Here is a 27,121-nt window from a genome sequence, read left to right as displayed (position 1 = left end):
ACTCACCGTTTATAAGGATATAATTTACAAGATATTCATGGCTTTTGTGTATTATATACAGGTATTGGACCTATTATGCAGAATGCCTGGTATATCGGGTTTTCCGGATAACAGATCTGTCGTAATTTGGATCTTCATACTTAAGTCTACTAGAAAATCATTTAAACATTTAATAAACCCAATAGGCTGGTTTTGCTTCCAATAAGGATTAATTCTATCTTAGCTTGAAACAAGTACAAGCTACTGTTTTATTATTACAAAGAAAAAGAAAATCATTTTTAAAAATGTGGATTATTTGGATAAAATGGAGTCGGACTTTCCATAATTCGGATCTTCCTGGAAAATGGGTTTCCGGATAACAGATCTCATACCTGTACTAATAACTTAAAACACATTCCAAATTGTAATGAATCTATATTGCAAAGTTGTTTAGCATGAGGTTGTCTTTTATTATTGACATGACCTTAAAAGTATTTCAGGTTTCTATATTTGAACATATTTGGTTTATGGGAAGGTGCACAGACATGAAGGACGTGGTGTTTCTGTATCTTCACACAGTTCTGCATATAAATCTTGTTCAGGGGAGTCAAATAAAAGTTATCCATGTATAATCTATACTTTAAGTGAATTTGAATACTACAGAAGGTATTTAGAAATATTGCTGTCCCTATAAATAATACACTGACTGACTGTTAAACCCTAGATGTACAGGGATCACATATCAGTATGTTTTTCCTATGAGCTGAAGCATCCATTTACCATACAGTATAGAGTATTTAAGCATATCAGCCCCATCAAGGACATGGTAAGCCCGAACCACTTGCTACATGTCACTTGGAGACATGCAATGCTCTGTTTTGGAATGCATGCTAAAGTAAAGTTATTTTCCATAGCTGTCCTGTCCCAACAAGAGCTCAAATGTGAGGGGGCTAGCAAATGCTCTGGGTGTGGCCAGTTAAATGGGGTTCAACTAAGCTTTTCAGTGATGACAATAATTTCAGATTAAGTACTAAGGCAATTCTATAGGGAATTTTGAGGGCAAGAAGTAGCCTTGTTGAGAATTTCACTGGGCTAGGCCAAGAGGATTGTCATGTAAATTCCAAATATTTTAAGTGATATGGCTTTTAGTCATTTAGTGACCTGGTATGAACCTGAAAAATTAGTAATTTTTTGTTTTATAAGTGACAGCCCACATAGCTACATTGTAAGTTAGGTCGGAAAAAGACACAGGCCCATCAAGTTTAACCTTTTAACCTGCCTAACTGCTAGTTGATCCAGAGGAAGGCAATAAACCCCATTTGAAGTCTCTCCAATTTGCCTCAGAGGGGGAAAAAATCCTTCCCGACTCCAAAATCGAGTCTAGGGAACTAGTCCCTGGATCGCCCCAACATGATCTTTAACCTACAAGGCAGGTAACAGTATATATATTTCCTACGCTTATATTAAAGGAGAACAAAACTGAAAACATTTGGGGGGTCCCAGTTGGTCAGTACCCCTCAGTCACTAAAAACCCTGAACACTTCACCCCATGCCAGTGCACCACTTCTTTAAAAAAAAAGGGTAAAAAGTAAGAGTAAATGAGATAGGTATAAATTAATCCCATGTATCTCTTTGGCCCTTCTTGTGTGGGATTCTTCTTGGATCCCATAGAACTACCTCTCCACCATATATTAAGAGAATGTTATTGTGCAGTGTTGGGGTAATTCTGGGGAAGAGGGGTTTTCTACAAGTCATGAAACATTCTGTAGAAACGACAGGTGCAAGATGGTAAACAAATGGCTTATCACAGTTTTTGCCCTTAGCCTGTCAATGAGCCCTCATTTATGTGGCTGTTCTTTTAGAGACAGGCATTCTTCTTAGCTCGCTGGATCATAACATCTATAGTGAGGTGTATAACAAATAGAACAGATACACATCAAGACTTTATTGGATACATTAAAATGGTAATCCTTTATAGTAACAGTTGCTTAAGATGAATAAAACTATATTATACAGAGGGATTCAGATATCAGGAGCAAATTATTCACACAAAGAAAATGTTATGCTAACAGCAAACAACACAGGCAGCATGGAATCCCATTGGTAATTACAGGTCACCAACAGGGGGTTCTTTTAGAGAGGAAAGCTGCAACCAGGTCAGCATCAAGTCTTCTCTACACTTCCCCTTCTGTAATTTATAAAAAAAAAGAATTCACAATGGCAATTTAATTAACAGGAAAGAATCACAAGGGAGATGAGCATGATTTTTTTTCCAGAAAAGGTGGGGACCCTAATTAGTTCACAGTTGTTTATTGATGCAGAGGTCGACACTATTATGAAAATGAGCTACGGCTTAGCAAAACAAAATATGCAGGGATAGATATATATATATATATGAAACATGGTTGATTTTAATACTGCTCCTTCTCAAGAGGAATTAATTCATGTGCCAATAAAGGTGATAATTATAAGCTGATTATTATAAGCTGATATTAAGGGGCAGATGTATGAAGGGTCGAATATCGAGGGTTAATTAACCCTCGATATTCGACTAGGAACTAAAATCCTTCGACTTCGAATATCGAAGTCGAAGGATTTAGCGCAAATCCTACGATCGAATGATCGAAGGATTATTCCTTCGATCGAACGATTAAATCCTTCGAATCGAACGATTCGAAGGATTTTAATACAAGGAATATCCTTCGATCAAAAAAACTCAGGCAAGCCTATGGGGACCTTCCCCATAGGCTAACATTGACTTCGGTAGCTTTTAGCTGCCGAAGTAGGGGGTCGAAGTTTTTTTTAAAGAGACGGTACTTCGACTATCGAATGGTCGAATAGTCGAACGATTTTTAGTTCGAATCGTTCGATTCGTAGTCGAAGGTCGAAGTAGCCCATTCGATGGTCGAAGTAGCCCAAAAAACACTTCGAAATTCGAAGTTTTTTTAATTTGAATCCTTCACTCGAGCTTCATGAATCGGCCCCCCAGTATTTAAACAATACTAAAATACATATTATACCTCCATGTTGCAATATTCATAGAAATACATGTATTTTTACATTTAGAATAATATCTAAGAATATAGGATATGCAATATGAATTGATATCCATCGTCTTGCTATAAAGAGGTTTTTGGATATTGGTAGCTGTAGTAAGGCACTTCTATAATGATTTGGTTTGTAGATAGATAGATAGATAGATAGATAGATAGATAGATGGATAGATTAGATGATAGATAGATGATGGATGGATGGATCATGGATGGATCATGGATGGATCATGGATGGATCATGGATGGATCATGGATGGATAGAGAGAGAGAGAGAGAGAGAGAGAGAGAGAGAGAGAGAGAGGTGGGTGGATAAATAAGTAGACAGATAGATTAGATTAGATGGATAGATAGATAGATAGATAGATAGATAGATAGATAGATAGATAGATAGATAGATAGATAGATAGATAGATAGATAGATGATAGATGTACCCACTTCTGTAATTAACTCCAAAATAAGTATAGATTAGGATAGATTAGATGATAGATAGATGATAGAAAGATGATGGATGGATGGATGAATGGATGGATAGACAGATAAATGAGAGAGAGAGAGAGAGAGAGAGAGAGAGAGAGAGAGAGAGAGAGAGAGAGGTGGGTGGATAAATAAATAGACATATAGATAGATAGATGATAGATGTACCCACTTTTGTAATTAACTCCAAAATAAGGAAGTGTAATATCCTGCATAATTTGCTGCAAGTCCATGAAAGTGACTGGCAGTGCTGCTATTGGCCATTACCATGGATGCCGGTCTCACAGTGTATCTATGTTAGTTCCCACAGCATCTCTGACTGGCAGGATAACAGGATTTGGTGCTTCACTTGGCATTTCTCAGTGTTGCTATGGCTGTTAGTCAGAAATTGCACCTATATTATTTGCAACATGAGGACCCAAAGAAGGGCTTAGTGCCTGTTCCTTTAATAAATAAATGGCACATTCTGATTTAAAATGTGCTGCTTATAAGGATATGGAAATGACCCTACTGTGTGTGTGTCTATAAATATATACATACATAAAATCTCTACATTAGCGGTATGATAGAACATATGGAACTGCGTGCAAGATGTTTAGTGTGATACATCAGAAGGATTTGTACGCAAACAAGGGCATGGCACAAATCCACTGTTACACTGAAAAATAGCAATGAATGAAGAGGTATCTTACAGAGCATCACATAACCTTTGCTAACAGTTTTTTCTTCAGATGGTGGCCTGATATTTCACGGCTTGTTGCAGGGAATCACAAAGGATATTTTTGGTCCAAAGAATATATCCCTAAAAAGAACACACACAAAATAAAAGATTTGAATGTATTTGAATGTATCAGCTGATTTTGGAATTTTGTTATTTTTCGAGGATCACTAGCACATACATTTTTTTTTACTTGCACTTGAAAATAATCTGTTTTATTGACAAAGTAGGATATTGTTATAAAAAAGGGTTAGCTTTTGGATAAGAAATGTATTTTTCTGCTAGTTTATAGAAGTGTATTTCTTAGTATATTCTAAAAATAAATGGAACAGACTAGTATAGAAGATATGCATTTGTTAAATATATAGTATTAACATTTTATACATCTCATTTAAAATAGTTTTTTTTTTTTTTTAGAATCTACTCCTGATCCATCTACTTCTACACTTGTCGAATTTCAGTTTATCTTGCCCATGTCACTGGCATGAGATCACAGAAAGACAAAGACTCAAGCTTAAAGGAACAGTAACACCAAAAAAAGAAAGTGTTTTTTTAAAAAAAAATGAAAATATCATGTAGTGTTTCCCTGCACTGGTAAAACTGATCTGTTTGCTTCAGAAACACTACTATAGTTCATATAAACAAGTTGCTGTGTAGCACTGGTGGACATTGAAAAAAGGCTATATGGCACAGGATAAATAGTGGATAACAGATAACATTATGCTTTACAGAACTTATCTGTTATCTGCTGTGTTACTTTTCTCCTTCGAATGGCTGCCCCCATTGCTACACAACAGCATATTTGTATAATCAATTGTAGTGTTTCTTAAACAAACACAACACTTTTACTAGTGCAGGGCAACACTGCATTATATTTTTATTACTTTAAAACAATTTCATTTTTTGATGTTACTGGTCCTTTAAAGCAATTAATGTCCACCCAGTAATACTTCCTGTCCCCTTTAAAACCCTGTACATAAAGTACAAATATATGGCTAATTGGTATTCCTTTTAAATGCATGCTTCAGAGTATAACTGGTTTCCATGTAGCTAATTGGTAATTAGCCATTCAGCAATGGGCTGGACTAGCCACTGTAGCGTAAAACTCACAAGTAGATAACAAAGCTCAATTATGTAAAATAAAATATATTTATGATTTCCCATGCAATATAGAGAACTTTGATGAACAGCCGTATAATAAGGGCAGAGAGAGCCCAGTTTTACTTCAATGGCACACAGACATTTTTGATCAGAACTACCTGCTCTGTCAGGAAGAACTAAATAATTAAGACACACTCCTTTGTCTGTCTCACATAAGCAAAGTACTCAGAGATGTCCCACCCATCCAAAAAACTACAGTGTAAAATGCCTCTTACCAGACCTCTATTTGCAAGGGACCAGTAGGGACCAGGGGTGGAGGGAGAAAGTTTAGTTTGGGTTGGCTTCTAATAGAAGGCTTTCCCCTTGAGAATTATATAATGAATACTGTACCCCTTATTGTAAAATATATAGTGAATAAAGTACCCCCTCTTGTAAAATATAAGAGAATTATAAGTTACAGAGGAGTGCATGACCATATAAAAGCACAAGGCTGAAGGCCGACTATTTTTATACAGGTCATGGAACTCCGATGTGATGTCTAATATCCTCATATTTTGCAACAGGGAGTACTTTATTTATTCTAATACACAAGTTTCAGTGAGTCATGTGACAGAAATGACATCACTAAGCTCTGATTATAACCGACGACATGACTAAGCATTGTTTATAAGGATATCATTTACAGGATAATTATGGTTCTTGTGTATTGTAAGTATAGTATAAGTTACAGAGGAGACTCTTTAAGTCTATTATTCTACAATTATGCTAAAGTGTATCAAGGGGAACTGGTGTGTCCTTGCAATGGTGATTGGGTGACTCCGCCTTTGATTAGCTCAATTAGGAATACATCTTCCCCTATTAACTTGAGGAGCTATTTGCTGGGTATGTCCTATTTCATGCAGTTTCCTGAGCTGGGAGGTGTGGACTGCTGTCTGGTCTCTGAAAGGTTTTTGGTCAGTGGGGGCTGTCACTTCCAGCTCATTTAGCAAGCATTTCTAGCACAATAGTAGGTTTGTCTGGGGATGGGATTTGGTCAGCAGTGGATGTCTCTACTGAGCTCACCTTAATGTTACTAGGTCTAGAGTGGGGCTGGCCCTTGGGGAAGACTGCTTTCTCCAACTGTGAATTTATATGATAGGAGTGTCCCTTTATAGTCTGATTTGGAGATACTTTCCAGTACCAAGTAAATGTTCCTTCCCTCTGTATTTTTTTGTTTCCTTCCTTCCTTCTGTATTATGTCTAACCAACAATATGTGTCAAGAGATGGTGACAAAGAGCAGGAAAATACTAAGAGCATAAAACGGGAATTACTTTGTTCTAACTATGATGCCAAGTCAGAGGAAGGTTCTTCAAGTAATGTAAACTGTGTGTGCTTCAACCACCTCTCAGAACCCTTACGGACAGGGTGCAATGCAGTCCAGAAGCCCTTGCCAGGGGCAAAATCATACACTAGCAGAAATATTGCTGCAAAAGTCAAAAAATGTGTTTATTAAGTCAGAAAATCAGGCAATGTTTCGGGCTTAATCTCATAAGTATTCAATCTTTTATACCATGAAGTAGGTCTAATGGCCCCAAGTCTAAATTTCCAGCTTCAGTCTTCCTCTTTCAAGAAAGGTGATCTGGAAATACATGTGATGGCTTTCTCGGAAATTCAGTCTTGTTTATGTTTTTTCTTTATGCTGACCATTTTCTGAAGAGGCTAACTTGTGCTTCTCTTAAAGGAAAACTATACCCCCAAACAATGTAGGTCTCTATTAAAAGATACTGAGTAAAACAGCTCATGTGTAAAACCCTGCTTCATGTAAATGAACCATTATCATAATAATATACTTTTTTAGTAGTATGTGCCATTGGGTAATCATAAATAGAAAATTGCCATTTTAAAAAATAAGGGCCGCCCCCTGAGATCGTAAGATTCACTGTGCACACATACAAACCACATGTAAGGTCACATGAGCCAATTAACAGACAGAGTTCTGCCTTTTGCTTCCTCACTTCTTCCTGTTACAGTTAGTGTTGTAGTATTTCTGGTCAGGTGATCTCTGAGGCAGCACAGATAGAGTCACGAAATGGTGGTTCATGGCAAGAGATGTAAAAGGGCAATATTTATGTAAATATATATTCCAGTTTGGTAAGATTCTTTAATATGTCATTCAATTTGATATAAACTATCTGTTGCTTAAGTATTCATTTTGGGGGTATAGTTTTCCTTTGAGGTCAAGTAGCACCTCTGGCCTTCTGGAGGAAAGATGGAGCTCCTAACTACTAAGGCTGTTTTCTGGTCCCCATTACAACTGTCCAGCAAGTGAAGGCACTACAGACCCTTTCTGCCATATTGGAGAGCCAAATTGGAAATTACTGGACAATTAAGCTATTCTGCTATTTGCCACCCTTTATCATGCTGAAAGTCGACACTACCCTGTGTAAAAATCCTTTCTTCCCAAAATAAAAAGATCTTCAAGCTTTAGATAACAAGAGATGCTTATTTGCATTCTGCTCTCATCAGTCGTGTCCTTTGGAAAGTCAAAATCAAAGTTTTCTTCTCGGGATCCACAAGATTTTTCAAGCCAATATTTTCAAGATGGATTTTTCTGTCTCAGTCTATTTTCCTCACTTAAACTTCAATTTGGGAATATTCAGGCACAGCTTCATACTTTCCTTCGACACTACAGGCTTGATTTCTAGGTGTAAGGACATCATTGTAGGGTCCTAGAAGCTTCCTTGTCCTAATCCACCTTCATCTATTCTACCTCTCTGAGTATTATGGTTATGTGAGACAGATAGTAGGAGATGAATTTATAATAACTATAAATGTGTTTTCTCTTTCTCATGTAAGAGAATTTAGAAGCAGCAACGACCTGAGATTGTTGTGGTTTTTGCTTAGAGCACCACGGTAACCAACATAGGCCCATATGACATGGGCCTATGTCTAATTTATGTCCAGCAATGCCACCCCATGACAAATGAGTTTTACTGGAGGAATTATACTTAGAGCATATACTAGTAAGTGTCTCCAATATTACTCATGCCTTTGCCTGCAGACTGGCCCTAACAAACAGTTTTCAGTGTTTCAGCCTAAAAGAGTGATCTTTCCCAAACTAGATTTTGTTAAGGGCATTTTTTTTTTTATAAAACAGCACTTATACAGTGAAAAAAAAAGACAATGCTTTAATAAAGAGCAAAAATGGGGGCAGTGTCCCCATAAGGTAGCTGCAACAAAGCATAAGGTTAGACTAAATGCATGCATTGTTTTTGCATTATACAAGAGAAAACATGCTATTACAGCTTGCCTACTTCTTAACATGTTCAAAAGGCAACAGTGGATGAAGTCAGAACAAGAGTGTTATTGTAAGAGCATAATGGCCCTCCAGAACTGCTCTCTCTGCCAAACTGCTTGGCACAGGCTATTGGCATCGGGGAAGCCAGGGCCTCACAACGTACATCTAAAGGGAATTTTACTGATCCTTTAAGTGCATTGCTTACTGCCAGTGTTAAATGAAAGGCAGTCTAACCTCAATTTTTTTGTTTTATTAAATCGTGCCTAGTACAGAGATAGGCTTGTGTGTTATTTGAAGACATTGTCATTCAAATTATGCGCAAACTCAAGTAGATTTGTCTTTCTTCTCTGTACATTCCCCAATGTACAGAGAAGCCCACTCAGTCAGCAGAGGTATCAGAACGGGATAAGGATGAAGAAAGAGTAATGTCTCTTGTAAGTACAGCAGAGTCTGCAAACAGTCAAAGGCAGACTTATAGAAGAAAGAAAAAACTGTGAAACTGGTATATAAAAGCATTGGGAGATATTATCAAGGGTTGAATAGTAAATTCAAGTACGAATTTTCGAGTTTCAAAATTCCCACATTCGAATTTTAATCCCACTATTCGAACGTAAATTTGAATTTTATTATACCTCGTCCATGGAAACAGTTCTAATTCGAATATTCTCCACCCAAAACCTGCCGAGCAGAGGTCTGTTGCGCCATTTGGAGATGTTAATAGCCTTCCTGACATTCGAGTTTTTTGTTTTTGGGAGAAAAATCTGATTAGTACGAATCAAATACGAATCTAATATGATTCGAATTTTCGAGTCGGAACCATTTGGAAGAAGATCGCATGGAAGAAGATGGTGCCTGTGAACTCCGTGGACTGGGCCTGCGCAGAAGGTTAAGTAACAAGTTAGGGGCATTTGCCCAGTGGGACAGGTAGGCCAGGGGGGAGGAGGGAGGGTGGGCAACACATGGGAGGGGGGGAGGGTTTTTGCGCCAACTAGGTTTCCTTCTCCTCTAATGCATTAATGTCAATGAGCGTTTTTTCTTATGGCGACTTTTTTGTCCTACTGCATTAAAGTCAATGGGTGTTTTTTCTTATGGCAACCCCCCCAGTTATCACCGTTACCATGTGAGTAAATAGGGCAATATAAAAGGCACTACTGCCCTTACTTCCAAATATTGTTCCATGTGGCCTTGCTATATGCAGGACCAAAGGCAACTGCCACCTCTGTTACAAAAAAAGTATATGGCTTTGCTCTAGTCAGAATTTCAGTTTTTAGGTTAAACAGGCATATTATAAACAACTTTTTTAATTTGGTCTTCATTTTTTTAGTTTCTAGGCTTCCTCTTTTTCTTCCTATTTTTTGCAATACAGAAATAATGCATTTTGTCTTTGAATCCTACTATCACCATTCAAAAAGGTTGTTTTCAAGTTCACTGATTTTTTAAGTTGTTGAATTGTTTAACTTGCTTAAAACATTAGTCTTCACTCAAACTCAAGATAACACATTTGTAAATAGTAGTAGAATATGTTTAAGGGCTGTGGTTATGGGTCCTAATGTTATTGGGCGCTTGAGCATTTTAGGTGTAGTTGGCCTTCTGTTGTTGCTCCGTGTGTATCCAATCTGGAGCTTTTTATGTATTAAGAGCAATGTTGGATTCAGAAAGATACTTTATCTGCCAATGTTTTCCACCAGATGGCAGTGGTGGACAAAATGCCCCATGTGCTATAAGCCCTTAGAATTCAGGGAAATTTATATATTCCACTTACTAGTTCAGTTTATAGCAGCAGAGGTTTGTTAGAAATAAAATATGTGCCTAACAGAAATGGAATAACCTACCACATTGGTACATAGGGCCTGCCATCTTAAAATCAACTATTACTATACAGAGTAGTATTCGAAGACAATTCGAATTCGGTCTTCATATTTTTTTATTGTTTTTGAATTTTTAGCATTTTCTGTAGCTCCTGGGCTGCTGCTTAAAAAACAAAGTTCTCTGTTGGATCACATAATGTTCCTGGCCCATATGCAACCAACACAGAACTGCACAGGCTAGTGAGGGTGCTAAAATCATTGTAACTGAACTTTAGAGTCCTGCTACAGGTCCGCTCCCCAAAGATATTGTTTGTGTAATAAGCAGCATATGCTACTGAAATCCCACTGTTTCTGCTGCCTTTCAGCAAGAGCAGAGACAGACAGGAACTGTGAAGCAGACAGTAGCAACTGTGCGTAAAATAAGAGAGATGACTTTGGTGGATAAAGATAAATATAACTAAATAATGGGAAAGGAATAATAGGTCAATATGATACAATTACATGGAACAGATGAAGGATAAACAGATAAGGAAGGGTGAAGGAAAATATTTGTATTGTAACTCAAGTACTTGCTAATAGTCTGTAGTTGACTGATGTATTTTGAATGAACTTTCTATTAGTTACTCCATGGTGAGACAATCCTCTTAAGATTCCTCTTTAGAAAAGTGCCATTTCTCTCTGGAACCATGTCTTAAAGGGATACTGTCATGGGATATAATGTTTTTTTTTTTTTAGTTAGTAATGCTGATCCAGCAGAATTTTGCACTGAATCCTTTTCTCAAAAGAGTAAACAGATTTTTTTTATATTTAATTTTGAAATCTGACATAGGGCTAGTCATGTGACTTGTGCTCTGATAAACGTCAGCCACTCTGTACTGCTGTACTGCAAGTTGGAGTCATACCACCCCCCCCCCCAGCAGATTAACAAATGAACAGTTCCCTAATGCAAGATAACAGCTGCCTGGTAGATCTAAGAACAGCACTCAATAGTAAAATCCAGGCCCCTCTGCAACACAGTCAGTTACATTGAGTAGGAGAAACAACAGCCTGCCAGAAAGCAGTTCCATCCTAAAGTGCCGGCTCTTTCTGAAAGCACATGACCAGCCAAAATGACCTGAGATGGCTGCCTACTAGGGATGCACCAAATCCAGGATTCGGTTCGGGATTCGGCCAGGATTTGGCCTTTTTAAGCAGAATTTGGATTCATCCGAATCTTTCTGCCTGGCCGACCCGAATCCAAATCCTAATTTGCATATGTAAATTAGGGACGGGGAGGGAAATCACATGACTTTTTGTCACAAAACTAGGAAGTAAAAAATGTTTTCCGAATCCAAAAAAGTGGATTCGGTGCATCCCTACTGACTACAGACCAATATTACAACTAAAACAAAAAATACACTTGCTGGTTTAGGAATGAAATTTCATTTTGTAGAGTGAATTATTTGCAATGTAAACAGTGTAATTTAGAAATAAAAACTAGGGATGCACCGAATCTAGGATTCGGGTCAGGATTCTGGATTCGGCCGAATCCTTCTGTCCGGCCGAACCGAATCCGAATGCTAATTTGCATAGGGGTGTGGAGAGAAATCACGTGACTTTTTGTCACAAAACAAGGAAGTAAAATGTTTTTCCCCTTCCCACCCCTAATTTGCATATGCTAATTAGGGTTCTGATTCAGTTCAGTATTCGCCCAAATCTTTCACAAATGATTCTGGGGTTCGGCTGAATCCAAAATAGTGGATTTGGTGCATCCCTAATAAAAACTATATCATAAAAATCATGTCAGAATCCCTTTAAGGTAACCAAGGTGTGCAGTTTGGGCAGCATGTACAGGGCCCAAGGTGAAAGCTTCAACAAAATTTCCTTGAGTCCTTGGACAGAAAATGTGGCCTGCAATGTCCTTCATGGAAGCGTTTATGCCACCTCATGTGGATAGCGAAATCAGTGACTATGTAATCATTCAGCCCTACTGTGGATCAGATGCAAACTCCAAAAATAAGCCCATATATACTGTTTATACTCATAAAGTGCACTTATGTTTTAGATACTGTCTCAAGTTATTTATTGCATTACATAATCAACAAAAGCCTCCTCTTCATAACTTAGTTACAGTATCTGTTTCTTCTGATTCTTATCCCTTTAAATGCTATGCTGCCCGCATCCCTGATTATGCCCTGGGGAGGGATGGACTATGGAGGAGGAAATGGTGCTTTATTTGTTATAATAATATTTTAAAAAGATGGGTAAATTGTTGCTGCTATCCATGCAAATAAAGTGGCAGAAACCAATGGTGATCACACAAGTTCACCACATGTAAAGAAATAGTACCCTCTAGTGGTCACATTAGCAGGAAAATGGAAATGCTTGCAATCTATCTGCCTTTTTATTAATCTGTTAATACCATCAGATATAAGCATTGATATTTAGTGTTTGATATTGTTATTATTATTATTAAATTATCGATATTTAGGGGGTTATTTATCAAATTCCGATTTTATCTCAACATTTTCTGCTGCAAACTCCAATCAAATCCACTCGGGTTTTTTAAGCTTATTTATTAGTACATTTTCCCAAAAATTTGCTTTGCGGGAAAAATCAGATTTTCCCAATTTTTTCACCTGAAAACTCAGATTTCTTATGCTTTGTGCCCGAAACCCAGCGCACATCAAAAAATCATTGGGACTCCTGCCGTTGACTTGACAGGTCTGAGATGCCGTATTTTCTGATTCTGACTTTTCCATCCTCTGGGTTTAATAAATTCTGAAAAATTTGTGATTTTTTAAAAGTCCAAATTTATAAACACATTTTTTGGGGTTTTTGCATTTGGAGTTTAGTAAACAACCCCCTTAGTGTGTCACATGGCTCACTAGAACTTGTGTATTGCACTTGATTTTACTCTGTTAATATAGGATGATGTTTGAAGCCATCTTGGATTCTTTGACCTGTTAAAAAAACCTGCAGTTTCTTGCCTGTGTGGCTGCTAATATTCATATGCTGTATAATACTGGTCTTTATATATATATATATATAATACCTTATATATGTACTGTATATGTTTGTATGTGTGTATAGCATCTTTCAACTCTGGAATAATGCATCAATAAAAGCATTCATTGGGGGGCAAGCTTGTCAGAAAACAAATGCGTACTACATATACAAATAAGTATATGAAAATCTTTGCAATATTTATAATATCATGATAAGCATTATTATTATTTATTATCTACATAATGAAAGAGTCTAATCTTACTTTGGACAACAGAAAAGCTCATTAAAGTTGCAGTAACAGACCATCTCACATCCATTTCCCTCCCAGAAGTGGTCCTGAAGATCTCCATGTAGGGGTGTAAGACCGTCCACCCCCTCGGGGATATTATGGCAGTTTCGGTCCCTTAAAATCTTCTTGTAGCATGAGAGTCTGCTGGTTGGAGTGGCACTGATTCCAGCGAGGGTGATCAGCAAAACAAGCAGTTGAACCTTCATATTTAACCTCTCTCTTTGCAATTTTTAAAAACCTGTGGATGAAACATATGAGGACATCTGTTCTTCAGTAAACTTTGATAAAAAGGTTTCATGGCAATTGTATGGTTAGCACAAACCACCTAGACATGTTACACAAACTAAGTGTCCCATATTCCCAGGTGGGTCCCCATATGTATTATTATTACATGGGAATGTTATTTCATACACCAGCTACTGGCCTGTTTCTGAGTTTGATCACCTAACCTACTATGGCCTCAGTAAGCTACTCACATAGCACAATCTTGCACTTCAATGCCCAATGGCCTTCCTGCAGCCACACGGCCTGCTTGCTAGCGCTATAGTTATAGTTGCTCTGGCTATTGGATACTGTACCTGGGCAAACCTTGTACTTTTTATTACATATTGGGGGTTTAAATGCTAACTTACGATCATGAACACAATTGTGAATCATGGCCATAAATAGTACAGCTTAATTAGGCGAGATACAGATGTGTCCTGTATGGTGTGTGATATAAAAACTGTATTTAAAGAAATGTATTTACATTTTTTTGCAGTAAAAGTATTATGTGAGCATACAGTTAATTAGCTGGAATGATCATTACTCTAGGAAGCACAGCTGCATATGCACGCCCATGGGTAGTATCACAAGTCCATGTGGAATCAGCAGGAGGTATAAAAGCTGAGGGAAAGGAATACCATATTTCCTTGAAACAAAAATCTAAAACCAGAGTGGGCGATGGAAAAATAATGACTGCTTAGGCAAAGTGCTTCAACTGGTGCATCTTGATAAAATGTTCTTTAAAATGTTTTGATTTGATTTTGTGTGGAACCAGCGAAGAGGCCAATAGTGGTCTGTCTGGTTCTAAGGGAGCGCAACAGGTTATTGTGTTTGCTAAAACCCAATTGGGGCTCCAGGCTTTGTGCAATAACATCTGCAATCATAGAACCCCACTGGGGATACCATATAAGTCTAATAATATTTTGAGCAGGCAAGAAGAGTAGAAACTGTCCCAGATTGAGGTCAGGCAGCAAATGTCAGCGTCTGTGCAACAAACCAAAGGGTCAAGACAGGCAGCAAAGCTTCATGGCCAAGGGTCAAGTGAGAGGTTGGTGCCCATCTACTCCGGATAAGTGGCTTTTACATGACATGGCGGGGGGAGACAGACATCTTTGGAGGAGAGATATATGGGACAAAGGCTATCAAACTCTATAAAAGTTTAGTAGCAAGGCAACCAAAGTGATTTTATTACATTTGTTGACTAAATGTGAATGAATTTATTTTGCATTTCACTATTGAGTTTGGCAAAAAGGATATTGTATTTTTTGGATTTGGAGTCTGAGTGGCAAAAAATAATGACATTGTTCCCAATTTTTTCAGAAACAGTGTGCAGAGAATTTACTTTTCAAGACTTGAATATCAATCAGCCAATTTTGTACCATTGTAGTTCTGTTCATGATTGTATTGTGAAATCTTGTGAATTGCATAATTTTGACCAGGGGATACAGCTTTTAGGCCTTGGAGAAGGATTTTTAATAAGCACTTTCAAAAACTGATTTGTTATAGATAGGTGGATATAGTCTTACTCAATCTCAATCAGTTCATAACTGACAGATCTCAGGAGCCACTGTCTGATTGTATGTGACACCACCTGAACATTTTCCGCGAGTGAAATCATATGTCAACTGGAAGTAACATCTCCTAAAAACATAATCGTATTCATGTTTCTATCTATAGGGGTGCAGAAGTTGCAACGCTAACTGCCCTGGGATTGGATTAAATCCTACAGTCCAAATAATTCTTCCCAAAAAGTAAAAACAAACCCTACCTGCTTATTGCTGGTGCATTGGTTGACTGATATGGATGAACGGAGGTGTTAAAATTAGACACAAGTGGGTATTACGTGTACACAAAGAAGGCCCCAGCCTCATATCTTGCAATCTTGTCATGGGGTGAAATGTAATAAAAGTCATTAACAGAGAAAAAAAATTTAAAGCAAAGAAATTACAATTTTGAATTGCAATATTTTTCATTAAAGAGCTATAGCATTGTGAATTGAATACAGCATTTTTTAAAGGCCTGCTTTTGCTGTATCCTTTTAACACAAATAAAAAAATTTCAATAGGAAGTTTTATTACATACACTGAGGCTGGTGTGAACTATAACATTTGCCTGCACAGAAATATTTTTTTTTCATTGGGGCTTCATTCTACCAAGGGGGCCAAGGTGACAGATGAGCTAATAACTGGGTGCTCCTGTGGGGAGGGGCCTGCTTACTTGGGGCCCCACGATTATTAATGGAAGACATTGAAGGAAATCATATCTCTCCATACTTGTCAACATTTTCTCTGTACTAAAATGGCCAAACAAAGTAGCCCCCTACTGTTTTTATTGGTTTAAGCCGTTGTTTCATTCTTTGCCAGGGGAGCATAGAACCTAAACATTATAAAGGCCACTGTTTTTTTTGTGCAACATATTATATTTATTTATTATAAGAAATTTATAGAATCTGTATTTTAACAATATTAACTTTATATCTGTTGAACCAGAACTGTGCCATGTGTTGCCCCATTTAATTGTTAGAATATTGAACACAGAAATCCTGACATTTGACCACATCGCTTTTCAAACACAGTTTGGCCACATTTATGTACCTTTTTTGAGGTTCAGCACAAAAAGTATATCTATTCCTTCTCCACATGTTCAGACTTTCAAGGAGCCAGTTAAAATTATTCATTCAATTATAGATTTGCTTAAAACCCCAAAAACTAACATTAAGGTCTACACGGACTACAAATAAGACTTTTGGCTTCTCTCGTTGTAATACAGCTTCCCTTGTTTCTGCTAAGCCCTGGGGAAAACAGGAGGCTTGATACTCTTTTGGCTTTGCAACAAAATGCCAAAAAACTTGGCGCCATGTTGTTTTTTCTTGCACTGTAAGATGTAACCACTGAGCGATTACTGCAGAGAAGCACTGCTATACTGGGCCAATGTCAACTAAACATAGATAATTGCAGTTGTAACTTATAACGATGTCAGTCTGAACTGCACTTTCATTTAAACATTGACAGAGCATAACTATGGCTTTCCTGTGCAATGTGAATGCATGATTAAATATATAAAAGATGCTAGTTGTTATAAATGAAGTTTGGAAATGCATGAAATATATAGAGGGGCTTTATTTATCCATGGCCTTTAGAGGATGCACTTTAATAAAGGGAAACTATATCTCAGAACATTGCATGTCTCTATAAAAACAGCCCTGGAATTTGAATCAGGGTCTCTGCATTTAATTATCTTACTCTGCATGTAGTTAGATAACTACATGCAGCGCCAGATTTCATTTCTGGGCGCCCCTAGGCCGCACGGTCCGACCAGGCGGCCGCGCGGTCCTAGCACCCGCCTTCCCAGCGCGCTGGCGAAAAAACGCCGGCGCAGCTGGTGTAGGTGAACGGCGGCTGGGCGGCATGCCGCCCCTATTTTTTTGCCGCCCTAGGCCCGGGCCTATGCGGCCTTGCCGCAAATCCGGGCCTGACTACATGCAGATTAAGATTATGATATGTGCTATCAGGCCAATTGTCAGTGGGAGGCAGGACTGAAGTTGGGCTGGGGCAGGATGGGGGTGCACCTCATCCTTAGTTGTGGTGCGCCCCCATACTGGAGGTGAGTTGTCTCACGAGGAAACTTTGGGCGACCTTAGAAAACGAAGCGCTCCGAGTGCCATCCTGCCAACGATTTACATTCTAGCCAGCGGGAGGCAGTTCGGGGAGATTCGTCGCCCCCGAAAAAGAAGTGACTAAATCTCCCCCAATCTGAGCATGTGTCTCTGCCCTTAATGTGCCAGTTAATGAAAAACTTTACTGACAGTCACAAAAGTTTTGATAAATCATAAAACTGATCCTTCTGGATCCCCCATGAATCTAATCTACACCTTTAGAATGAATGCTTAACCAACAGATAATTTACAGTATAACAAGTGACCTAGTAAAGAATCCCACCATATTTGCATTAAAAATACCGCACAGTAAAAGACAGATCTCTGGACATTCATTGGTTGATGTAACCTAGCATGTAAGTGTGCCCTTGACTTGTGTGTGAGAGCAGTGACTTGTATGGGCCAGGAGGTGGATTATCCAATGGCTACTAGTAAAGTATGTTGTTATAAAAATGGTTTATTTAGGTGAAGCAGCATTTTACATATCGCCTGTTTTATGTGAGGTGTTTTTATAGAGACCTTCAATTTTCAGCGGTAAAGTTTCTCTTTAATCTGTAAAACAGTGACAGGTGGCATTTAGATCAGTAATCTGACTGACATTGAGGACCATGTTATAAATTGCTGCCTGCTGTACTACACTTTGTACACCAAGCAGAGAGCTAAGTAAAGGTAAAAGTAAACCTCTAAAGGTTTTGCAGATATTGAATATTTTCTATGTGACATACATAATGTTGTAGTCACTGAGTCTGAAAAAAAAGACCAACAGCAACATTGAATTCTTAGGCCTAACATTTTTTTCCTGTTGCAAATAACTCATTTATGCTGGTGCAGACTGAGGGGGCGGGTTTCATTTTAAATACATAACTTTATAAAGATGCAGTTTAAATGACACACATTTCCCCCTCTTTTTATGTAAACAAAGCATTTTTATAAAAAAATTCCCCCTAGGTGTTAGGTTGGGTCAAGCATACAAGCCCTGCCACAACAAGCAACGAATTTAAAGCTACAGTATGTTTTAGACCTGCATAGATTATATCAGTGCTTGGTTTACACAAGCCTCTCTTTTACCTGTCATATATTATACAGTAAATTTTTATTTAACCTTAAATAGAAATTTGAGTGCACTTCAAGAAAGCGCTTGGTTCCCAATGTGCATGCCATGTGCGTGTGTGAAACTCCATATGGCCGAGCCCAAAGGAAAACTGTTGCTGAATTACAGCTTTGTGGAGCCCATCAATGGAACATTTCTCTTCCAGCAATAACGCTTAATTCATACATATATTTCTTCCAGGAATATAGCTGATATTAACCATAGAATCATATTTTCTCTTTGTATAGGCATAACGCCTTGGACAGTCAAGAGATAGCCACTATGTACGGTATTTGGTTTGACTGCTATATAAGACTCATTGCCAGGTATTGGAACAATTCTCATTTGTACTATTCTTGGAAGAAACACTTTAGGAAAACGTCTATGATTTTAGGCTGCACTATTCCAGAGAGAATATTTATATAAGGATAAACAAAATTGGCAAGCAAAGAAAAATGCAACTTCTTGATAGAGGAACAAGAACCTCACTTCCAGTTCTTCTCCAGCTTATCTCTGGGTGGCTAGCACCACGGTACAGGTATGGGACCTGTTATCCACAATGCTTGGGACCTGGGGGTTTCCGGATAACAGATCTTTCCATAATTAGGATCATCATATCTTACGTCTACTAGAAAATCATGTAAACATTAAATAAACCCAACAGGCCGGTTTTGCTTCCAATAAGGATTAATTATATCTTAGTTTGGATCAAGGACAAGCTACTGTTTTATTATTACAGAGAAAAAGGAAATCATTTTTAAAAATTTGGATTGTTTGGATAAAATGGAGTCTATGGGAGATGGGCATTCCGTAATTCGGAGCATTGTGGTTTCTGGATAACGGCACTGATATTTAGGTTTTTCACTTACCTTAAATATGTCAGCTGATTTAGTGGGCCATTGATATGAAGTGCATTTAAATTGGTAGAATAGGAACCTCTGATAATGTATTCCAAACCCCAACTCTCTCTCTCTCTTATCAATACAGTATATTGCAATGTACAGCCCAGCAATTCCTCTTTATACCTAAGAAGAAGACACAATCTTTAGAGCAAGTATAGTTCAAATCCTACCTGTATCAGATGCACAAATGTCTCTGAAAGTGTACGAGAGCTCTTGGACTATCTGGGTGTTGTTTCTTGTAATGAGCATAGAATAAAGTACAGTACTAGTGAAGGGGCAGATAGATGGATTGGATTAGGGGGGAGTGGTCTGGTTTGGCAGAAGGAGTACGGCATAAATGAAGCTTTGTTTCCTTAGCAAGGCCAACTTCTCCCTCGCAGCCAGCATGGGCCAGAGGTGTCTGAGAATAACTGGCTGCTTCAACCATGCGCAAATCCCAGGACATCTATGATCATTTCATTTCCAGGAGCAAAACAGATAGTTCTTAGTCTGTAGTGAAGGTATATGAGCCTCAGGCAAACATTATGTCACACTACTTTTTTTTAATTTATGGAGGTTAAGAAAGTATCATTGGGAATTCATGTGCTTAATATAATGAGAAACTACAGATATGAAAAGGCACTTTTGGTTAATGCATAGTATCTTTTAAAATAGATTTTTTTATACAAATGAAAAAAGCAAACATTTAAAAAGTACGAGTACGGGATCGGTTATCAGGAAACTTATTATCCAGAAAGCTCAAAATGTTTAACAATTAATTCCTATTTTTTTAATAATAAAATAGTGCCTTGTACCTGATCCAAACGAAGATATAATTAATTCATTTTGGAAGCAAAACCTGCCTATCGGCTAATGATTTTCTTGTAGACTTAAGGTATGAAGATCCAAATTATCTATAGGTCTGTTATCAGGAAAAACCCAGATCTGAAGCATTCTGGATAACAGATCCTATACCTGTACTTAAACCAATAGTCATGGATGAACAAGTCATCTGCCCACAGTTGAAATGATCATTCTTGACCTTTTCTTTGGGGCTCACTAACTACAAAGCTTGGGTATGATACATGACTTTCTTACTATTATTAACCTTTAAAAATCTGAATTATAATAGAATGGATACTCCAAAAGAGGTATGAAAAATGGGGTGGAGTAGAAGGGAAAAGTTGGAACCTTTTACAGCTTATATAGTAAATTTGGGTTGAAAAAAGGCAAACGTCCATTAAATGAGAACTAAACCCCCTGCTAATAAAAACTCCTACCCTCCATAGTCCCCCCTCCCTGCTCCCCTCCCCCCGCACAGGTGTTAACAGCAGTAAAAGCCCCTAAGCCTGTAATTACCCCTCGTTGCAGAGTCAGCACAGCGGAGCTCACGGGGGCCATCTTCAGTGCTTTGGTAAGCTTCGTTAAGTGACGGCTCATGCGCAGTTGGAGCAGTCTTCCACTTCAGGATAACTGTGCATGTGCCGAAAGTGACAAAAATTACCGAAGCTCTGAAAGAAGAAGAGAAGATTAACGAAGCGCCGGAAGATGTCGCCTGTGTGCTCCGCTGCGCTGACTCTGCAACGAGGGGTAATTACAGGCTTAGGGGCATTTACTGGTGTTAACACCTGTGCAGGGAGGAGCAGGGAGGGAGGACTACGGAGGGTAGGGAGCAGGGGTTTTTATTAGCAAGGGGGGTTTAGTTCTCCTTTATGTTAAACCCTTCTAAATGATCCCCAGTGCACATTTCACATACTGTACATATATAGACCTATCTATACACGCACATACAGTATAGAAACAGTAAACCTACCACTACCTATACTAAGCTGTAGTATAGCCTTGGATATTATGTTTGTTCCAAAAAATCATCCAAGCCGCTCTTAAAAGCATTAACTGAATCAGCCATCACGTCACCCGGCAGTGCATTCCACAACCCCACTGCTTCAAATTAAAGTTCTTTTCTTCTAGTCTAAAGGGGTGGCCTCTGGTGTCTTGATCCGTTTTATCTGTAAAAAGATCCCCCACAATTTATCTATAATGTCCTCGAATGTACTTGTAAAGAGTAATCATGGGCCCTTGCAAGTTCCCTTTCTCCAGAGAAAACAACCCCAACCATGACAATCTGCCCTCATAGTTAAATTCTTTCATGGGGTTTACCAGTTTAGTTGCACATCTCTGCATTATCTCCAGCTCATTTATATCCTTCTTAAGGACTGGAGCCCAAAACTGCACTGCATACTCCAGATAAGGCCTCACCAGGGACCTATAAAGAGGCCCCAAATTCATATTGTGAGAAATAGTTGTGATATGTCATCCCATGTTGTCCTAAGTGGATAATAGAAAAATATATAAGGAGGGAATAGCCTTACTCTGTTACATCTCCCCTTGAAACTGGAATTTTTGAGGGTTTAATGCCACACACTATGGCCTACCACCCTGTGCATCTAAAGCTGGCGGCAAACAGGATTATTCCTGTGAAATACTATTACTTGAGCTGTAGACCATACAAATGATGTTGAGTTGGCCACATATATGGAAGGCAAGCCTGAACATTTATAGTTAGCTTATAGGCTAAACAGTTTGATTGCATATTAAAGGGGAAGAAGGTTAGTACATAGGGTTGCCACCTGGCCAATATTTTACCGGCCGGTAAAATGATGCTTGATGCCATGTTATTAATAGGAAAAAACTGCAAGAATATAGAAAGGCCGGTATTTTTTTCCAGAAAAGGTGGCAACCCTATCAGTACAGTAGCCCCAAAGGTTGTAGGGTTTGGGGTTGTGTCTTGAAAACGTAAAAATATCCTGTTTGTATGGGATTTATAAGAATGAATTTCAAGTCTAATTTCAAGTCTTTCAAGTCTAATGTGGCGCATGAAAGATTTAAAAAATTAATGCTAGGACAGCATGTTCTAATACATAAATACAGAGGCAAAGCAGGCAGTGTTGAAAGGACGTTAAATAGACACTAATATGCTTATATTTCTCTCAGTAACAAAAATACAAGTTCATTGAAACCAAAGTTTCTCAAAAGGCAGCACAAGAAGAAATCAACAGAGGAAAGCAAGCATATCCATTATTCAAATTAGAAAAGACAAAAGAAGCATCACTGAGTATCTACCGTACATACAATTCGATCAACTTCAAGATAATCAGGTCAGAACAGAAATTGAAAAAAATAATTATGAGGGGCATAAAGCAAATACCTAAACATATTTTTAAAAACGGAATGGAAAAACGAATAAGCGTGCTGCCACTGAGCTATCAGGGTATAAGTACCTATGTATATGCAGTATGATATGTTTGGACAAGACATTTCAAATGCTTTTATACAGTATTTCAGGAAATGGAGTGTTACATTAACAGCTCATGTACATTACTAAAAAGCACCATCTGAAATATACAGGAACAAAACTAAAATCAGAGGGAAAATATTAAAAAGTGGGAACCCACATAATTGCGCACATCTTTCATCAGACAGAAAGCAGTCTTCATGTTTGGTTTTGAGTCACATTATTTGCATAGTGCTGTATGCTCCTGGTGCTTATTAACGATTTGCTTTAGGTTGGTGTTTCTTTTGGATTGTTGGAATGAAAAAAAAAAAAGGAAGAATTGTATGGAGAAAGCAAGTGCTGTGCACTGTATTATAGAGCAGATGTTGGGATAGGAAGAGAGATATAAAGCCACAAGTTGAGGTCCTAGCAGGTCTAAAAAGTGCTATGAATTGAACGTTACATAAAAAGACAGTGCTCCACTGTTACTGTACATTAGGCTGCAATGGCACACAGTGGGCAACGTTGTAGATATTTTCCAGTGCACTGCAGGGCAACACAAATCTCAGATACAGATTTTTTTGTACACTTTGGGGGTATTGTAATAAAACTCACATGGTTTGATTCCATTTGCACTAACAGCATGTGATAGCACTGGGGCCCTGGAGAAGGCCATTGACTGCTCCATACTCCTTTATGCTGCTCTTGGGTAACTGTTCAAGTAATCCTTGATTACTAGGACTATCGGCAGAAAGCACTTTCTGTTTAGCTGTTTGCAAGAATGTGCCGGGTTACCTTTAATTACCCAAACCGATGAAGCTTTTGTACCAAACTGTAGAATCTAGAATGTGTTTTGTCATCCATGTGAAATTATGCTCCCCGTGGATGACAACCCCCCTAAAAATACATTTATATAGACTGACATTTGAATCACTGGATCTGTGCTAGTATGATTCCTTACATGGCAGGAAATACTTCATTTTGCTCTTTCAGTAATGCAAATGCTAGACATGCAGAGGTATTTTTAGAGATTTTGTTACCAGTTTTGTGCACAAAATGTTTTGGAAAGACCCCGCGGCATAGTCTTAAAAAACCCTGATGTGTACAAAGAACAAAGGCAGTGAAATGTGTGATAGTCAAGAGTAAAAAATAAACATGACTATAGTACTAAATGTATCCAATAAATATATCAGTTAAACAGCAAGGAAACTAAATATATTTATGTTATATAGAAAAAGAAATTAGGGATCATTTACTATGACCCTGAGCAGGAGTGCAACAACACTAAGGGGGCAAGAGTGCTTCCCGACAAACTAGGTGGGCTCAGTCCAGCCCTGTTCTCGTCGCCTGACGACTATTACTTAACCTCATTGTGTCCTTCACCACTCCCTGACTTATGTCCCACCCCTCATGAATACAGTGCTGCAGAACACAGCCAACAATGTATTCATGGGGTTGCTGCAGGTCTCAGAGCTCTGAAAAAGAGGCCTGTGGCAATTCAAACAGAGTGGAAGGCAGGGTGCTTTCAGAAAGAGCCAGCACTTTAGGATGGAACTGCTTTCTGGCAGGCTTTTGTTTCTCCAACTCAGTGTAACTGAATGTGTCTCAGTGGGACTTGGATTTTTACTATTGAGTGCTGTTCTGTAGATCTACCAGGGAGCTTTTATCTTGTGTCAGGTAGCTACTATCTGGTTACCTTCCCATTGTTCTGCTGGGGGGAAGGGGAGTGGGGTGAAATCACCCCAACTTGCAGTACAGCAGTAAAGAGTGACTGAGGTTTATGTGAGCTCAAGTTACATGACTGGGGGCAGCTGGGAAACTGACAATATGTCTAGCCCCCAGGGCCAGGCCAAGCCGACAGGGTGCCCTAGGCACCCGGTGGGCTGTCCCTGCCCCTCCCCCCGAGTGTGCACACTCACGCGTGCTCACGACTGCATGCTATAAGAATACAAGGGAGAGTAATGAAGGGGAAGGGCAGGGGAGGGAGGGAAGGAGGTAGGGGGGAGTGATAGAGGGAGGAAAGAGTGCTACAGGGGAGGAGAGCAACAGGGGAGTGAGCCACTTGGGAAGCGAGCCACCCGGACTAGGGATAGGCAAAAAACTTTTGAATGCGTTCCTGCCCAGCGCCCCATATCTTTGCGCCCTATGCAGATGCCTCTTCTGCCTACCCCTAGTTCCAGCCCTGCTAGCCCCATGTCAGATTTCAAAATTAAATATAAAAAAATCTGTTTGCTCTTTTGAAAAACAGATTTCAGTGCAGAATTCTGTTGGAGCAGCAATGTTAACTGTTTTGAAAAAAAAAAATGTTACCCCATGACAACATCCCTTTAAGGGAAAGGGTGAAAGTATTGGCCAAGGCTGGACTGAAGGCAGAAGAGTTTATTTAGGATTTTTCATACAATTCATTCTGGGGTGGAAAATACAGAGCTCTCAAAGATTGTGTATAGTGTGTCTTCATTTGCTTTGTGTTCAGTTACAGTGACAAAAAACTCAAAATAGACGGCACTTCTGGACAGTTTAATAAAGCAGGTTGCTGGAAAAACCTAACACGTTTCGGGATCAAACCCCTAATCATAATCATATGGTAAACTATGATTAAGGGATTTGATCCTGAAATGCGTTAGGTTTTTCCAGCAACCTGCTTTATTAAACTGTCCAGAAGTGCCGTCTATTTTGAGTTTTTTGTCATTGGATACAGTGGGGACGCTGGAGACTGAGCACCTTGCAGGGGGAGGAACGAGCGGTGAGCTTGAGCGGTCTCTTATTTTGTGTTTTTACTTTCAGTTACAGAGAGTTGTGTGCTCACTAGTACTAATTCTCAATGGCATTAAGTCAATTGAATATTGTATTGCAAGGTACCAGTCTGTTCCTGAGACTTGGGCTATAGCAGAAGTCCTCTGTTTTTGCCACCAGCTCTGCCCCGTCTCCTAATTCATTGCTCAAAAACCTTGCTGTATTTCTTTATTCTCAACTATCTGATTTTACCCTTTGTCCATGCCCGGATTGCCAATTTATAGAGTCGGACAAATTCCAGAGGGGCTGCTGTAAGATGCCATAGACATTCACTATTTATTGGGCTTGTGGAAAGGGTTGTCTGTACCTCTGTGTACTTTACATGCTATTTTAAATCACAGTGTGTACCTGCACTGACTTATAACTTCAAAAGAAGTTACATTTCCCTGAGGCATCACTACTCTTCACTAGTCATACAAAACTCTCCAAACATGAGAAAAATTAGCATGACATATTAGACTTTTTAAAACATAAATGCTTAGCAGATATAGGGACTTAAAGTTTATCAACATAGCACCTCAGATTTCATATACCTAGTGAATATATATAGTAAGGCAATTAACTTCATTTTTAAATTTAAATTTACATACGCTTGTGCTGGTAATTCTTGAGGATCACAGTAATTATTAGGAAGTGTGAAACATGTCTGATGTGATTATGGGCCGCTGGTTCTTTACTCACTAAGCCATAAATTAAAGGGACTGCTGATGTTTAAATTACAGGTTTACTCCTATTACAATCTTGGCAGGAATGCAAATAACTTCCATCCATTCTGCGCAACAAGTCTATCTGAGGCTGGCAGAAAGCCAGAGCATTTGTCAAACTTTTTATCTGGGCCTTGCAAGTCTATTGAGCGCACATGCTATTTCTTACCTATTGTTTGATTTAAACGAGGTGCCTGCCAAAAATATAGTTGCTGGCTGATTAAAAACATATGCAGTAAGATGTTCTGCCAGATAGCAGGAGAAAGGCTATAAAGTCTAAATCTCCCAGTTACAATATATAGGCCTGTTAAAAACGGCAAACCCAGATGGAGGTTATCTTCTGTTGCCTAAATACCTGTTTCAACAGAAAACAATATGCAGCAGGCAAAACTTTTTCAAGGAATGACCCCTGCACTTGTTCCACCTGCTTCCCCCTGGCATTGGATGGTCCCTGGGGCTCTCTGGGTAACCCTAAATAAATCATACTCTTATGGGTTTGGATAACCCCTCTTCCTTGTGATGGTTTTTGCATATAACATAACCTGAAACTGTTGTTGAAAGTGCGGTTCTGCTGTTTCCTGTCGGAGCCCAGTAGAGGTATACATTTAGGATTAGGACCACGCGCACCCTTGATTGACAACCTTGTGAAGCCAGAATTGATCATATTACATATTAATTTTTATTTTATTCCCATTTTGTTTATCACCTTTATTGTAAATAGTCCCGGAAATTTGAGCCATTGGGCCTTATTTATCAATACTGGGCAAATTT

General features: G+C 38.7%; 1 protein-coding gene across 1 annotated transcript; it reads right to left on the bottom strand.

The window, feature by feature from the left end:
• Positions 1–1,909: 1,909 nt before the first annotated feature.
• scrg1.L (stimulator of chondrogenesis 1 L homeolog) lies at positions 1,910–19,858 on the bottom strand. The gene is made up of 4 exons (XM_018230786.2): positions 19,771–19,858; positions 13,663–13,927; positions 4,200–4,309; positions 1,910–2,167 (listed from the first exon to the last, which is right to left on the bottom strand). The coding sequence occupies exons 2-3, from the start codon at positions 13,893–13,895 to the stop codon at positions 4,255–4,257; spliced, it is 288 nt and encodes a 95-aa protein (XP_018086275.1). The 5' UTR covers positions 13,896–13,927; positions 19,771–19,858; the 3' UTR covers positions 1,910–2,167; positions 4,200–4,254.
• Between the last annotated feature and the right edge of the window lie 7,263 nt (positions 19,859–27,121).

This window comes from Xenopus laevis, chromosome 1L (genome assembly GCF_017654675.1).
Source record: "Xenopus laevis strain J_2021 chromosome 1L, Xenopus_laevis_v10.1, whole genome shotgun sequence".
In the NCBI taxonomy this organism is placed as follows: Eukaryota; Metazoa; Chordata; class Amphibia; order Anura; family Pipidae; genus Xenopus; species Xenopus laevis.
Note: the sequence above shows the minus strand (reverse complement) of the source record. Positions and strands in the feature narration are given on the sequence as shown.

Bases quoted from the DNA above. Each gene is read 5' to 3' on its own strand.
- scrg1.L (XM_018230786.2), bottom strand. From the start codon at position 13,895: ATGAAGGTTCAACTGCTTGTTTTGCTGATCACCCTCGCTGGAATCAGT. The intron at 4,310-13,662 runs GTAAGATTAGAC...TGTTCTTTTTAG, and splicing joins GAGCTTTTCTGTTGTCCAAA to GGATATATTCTTTGGACCAA.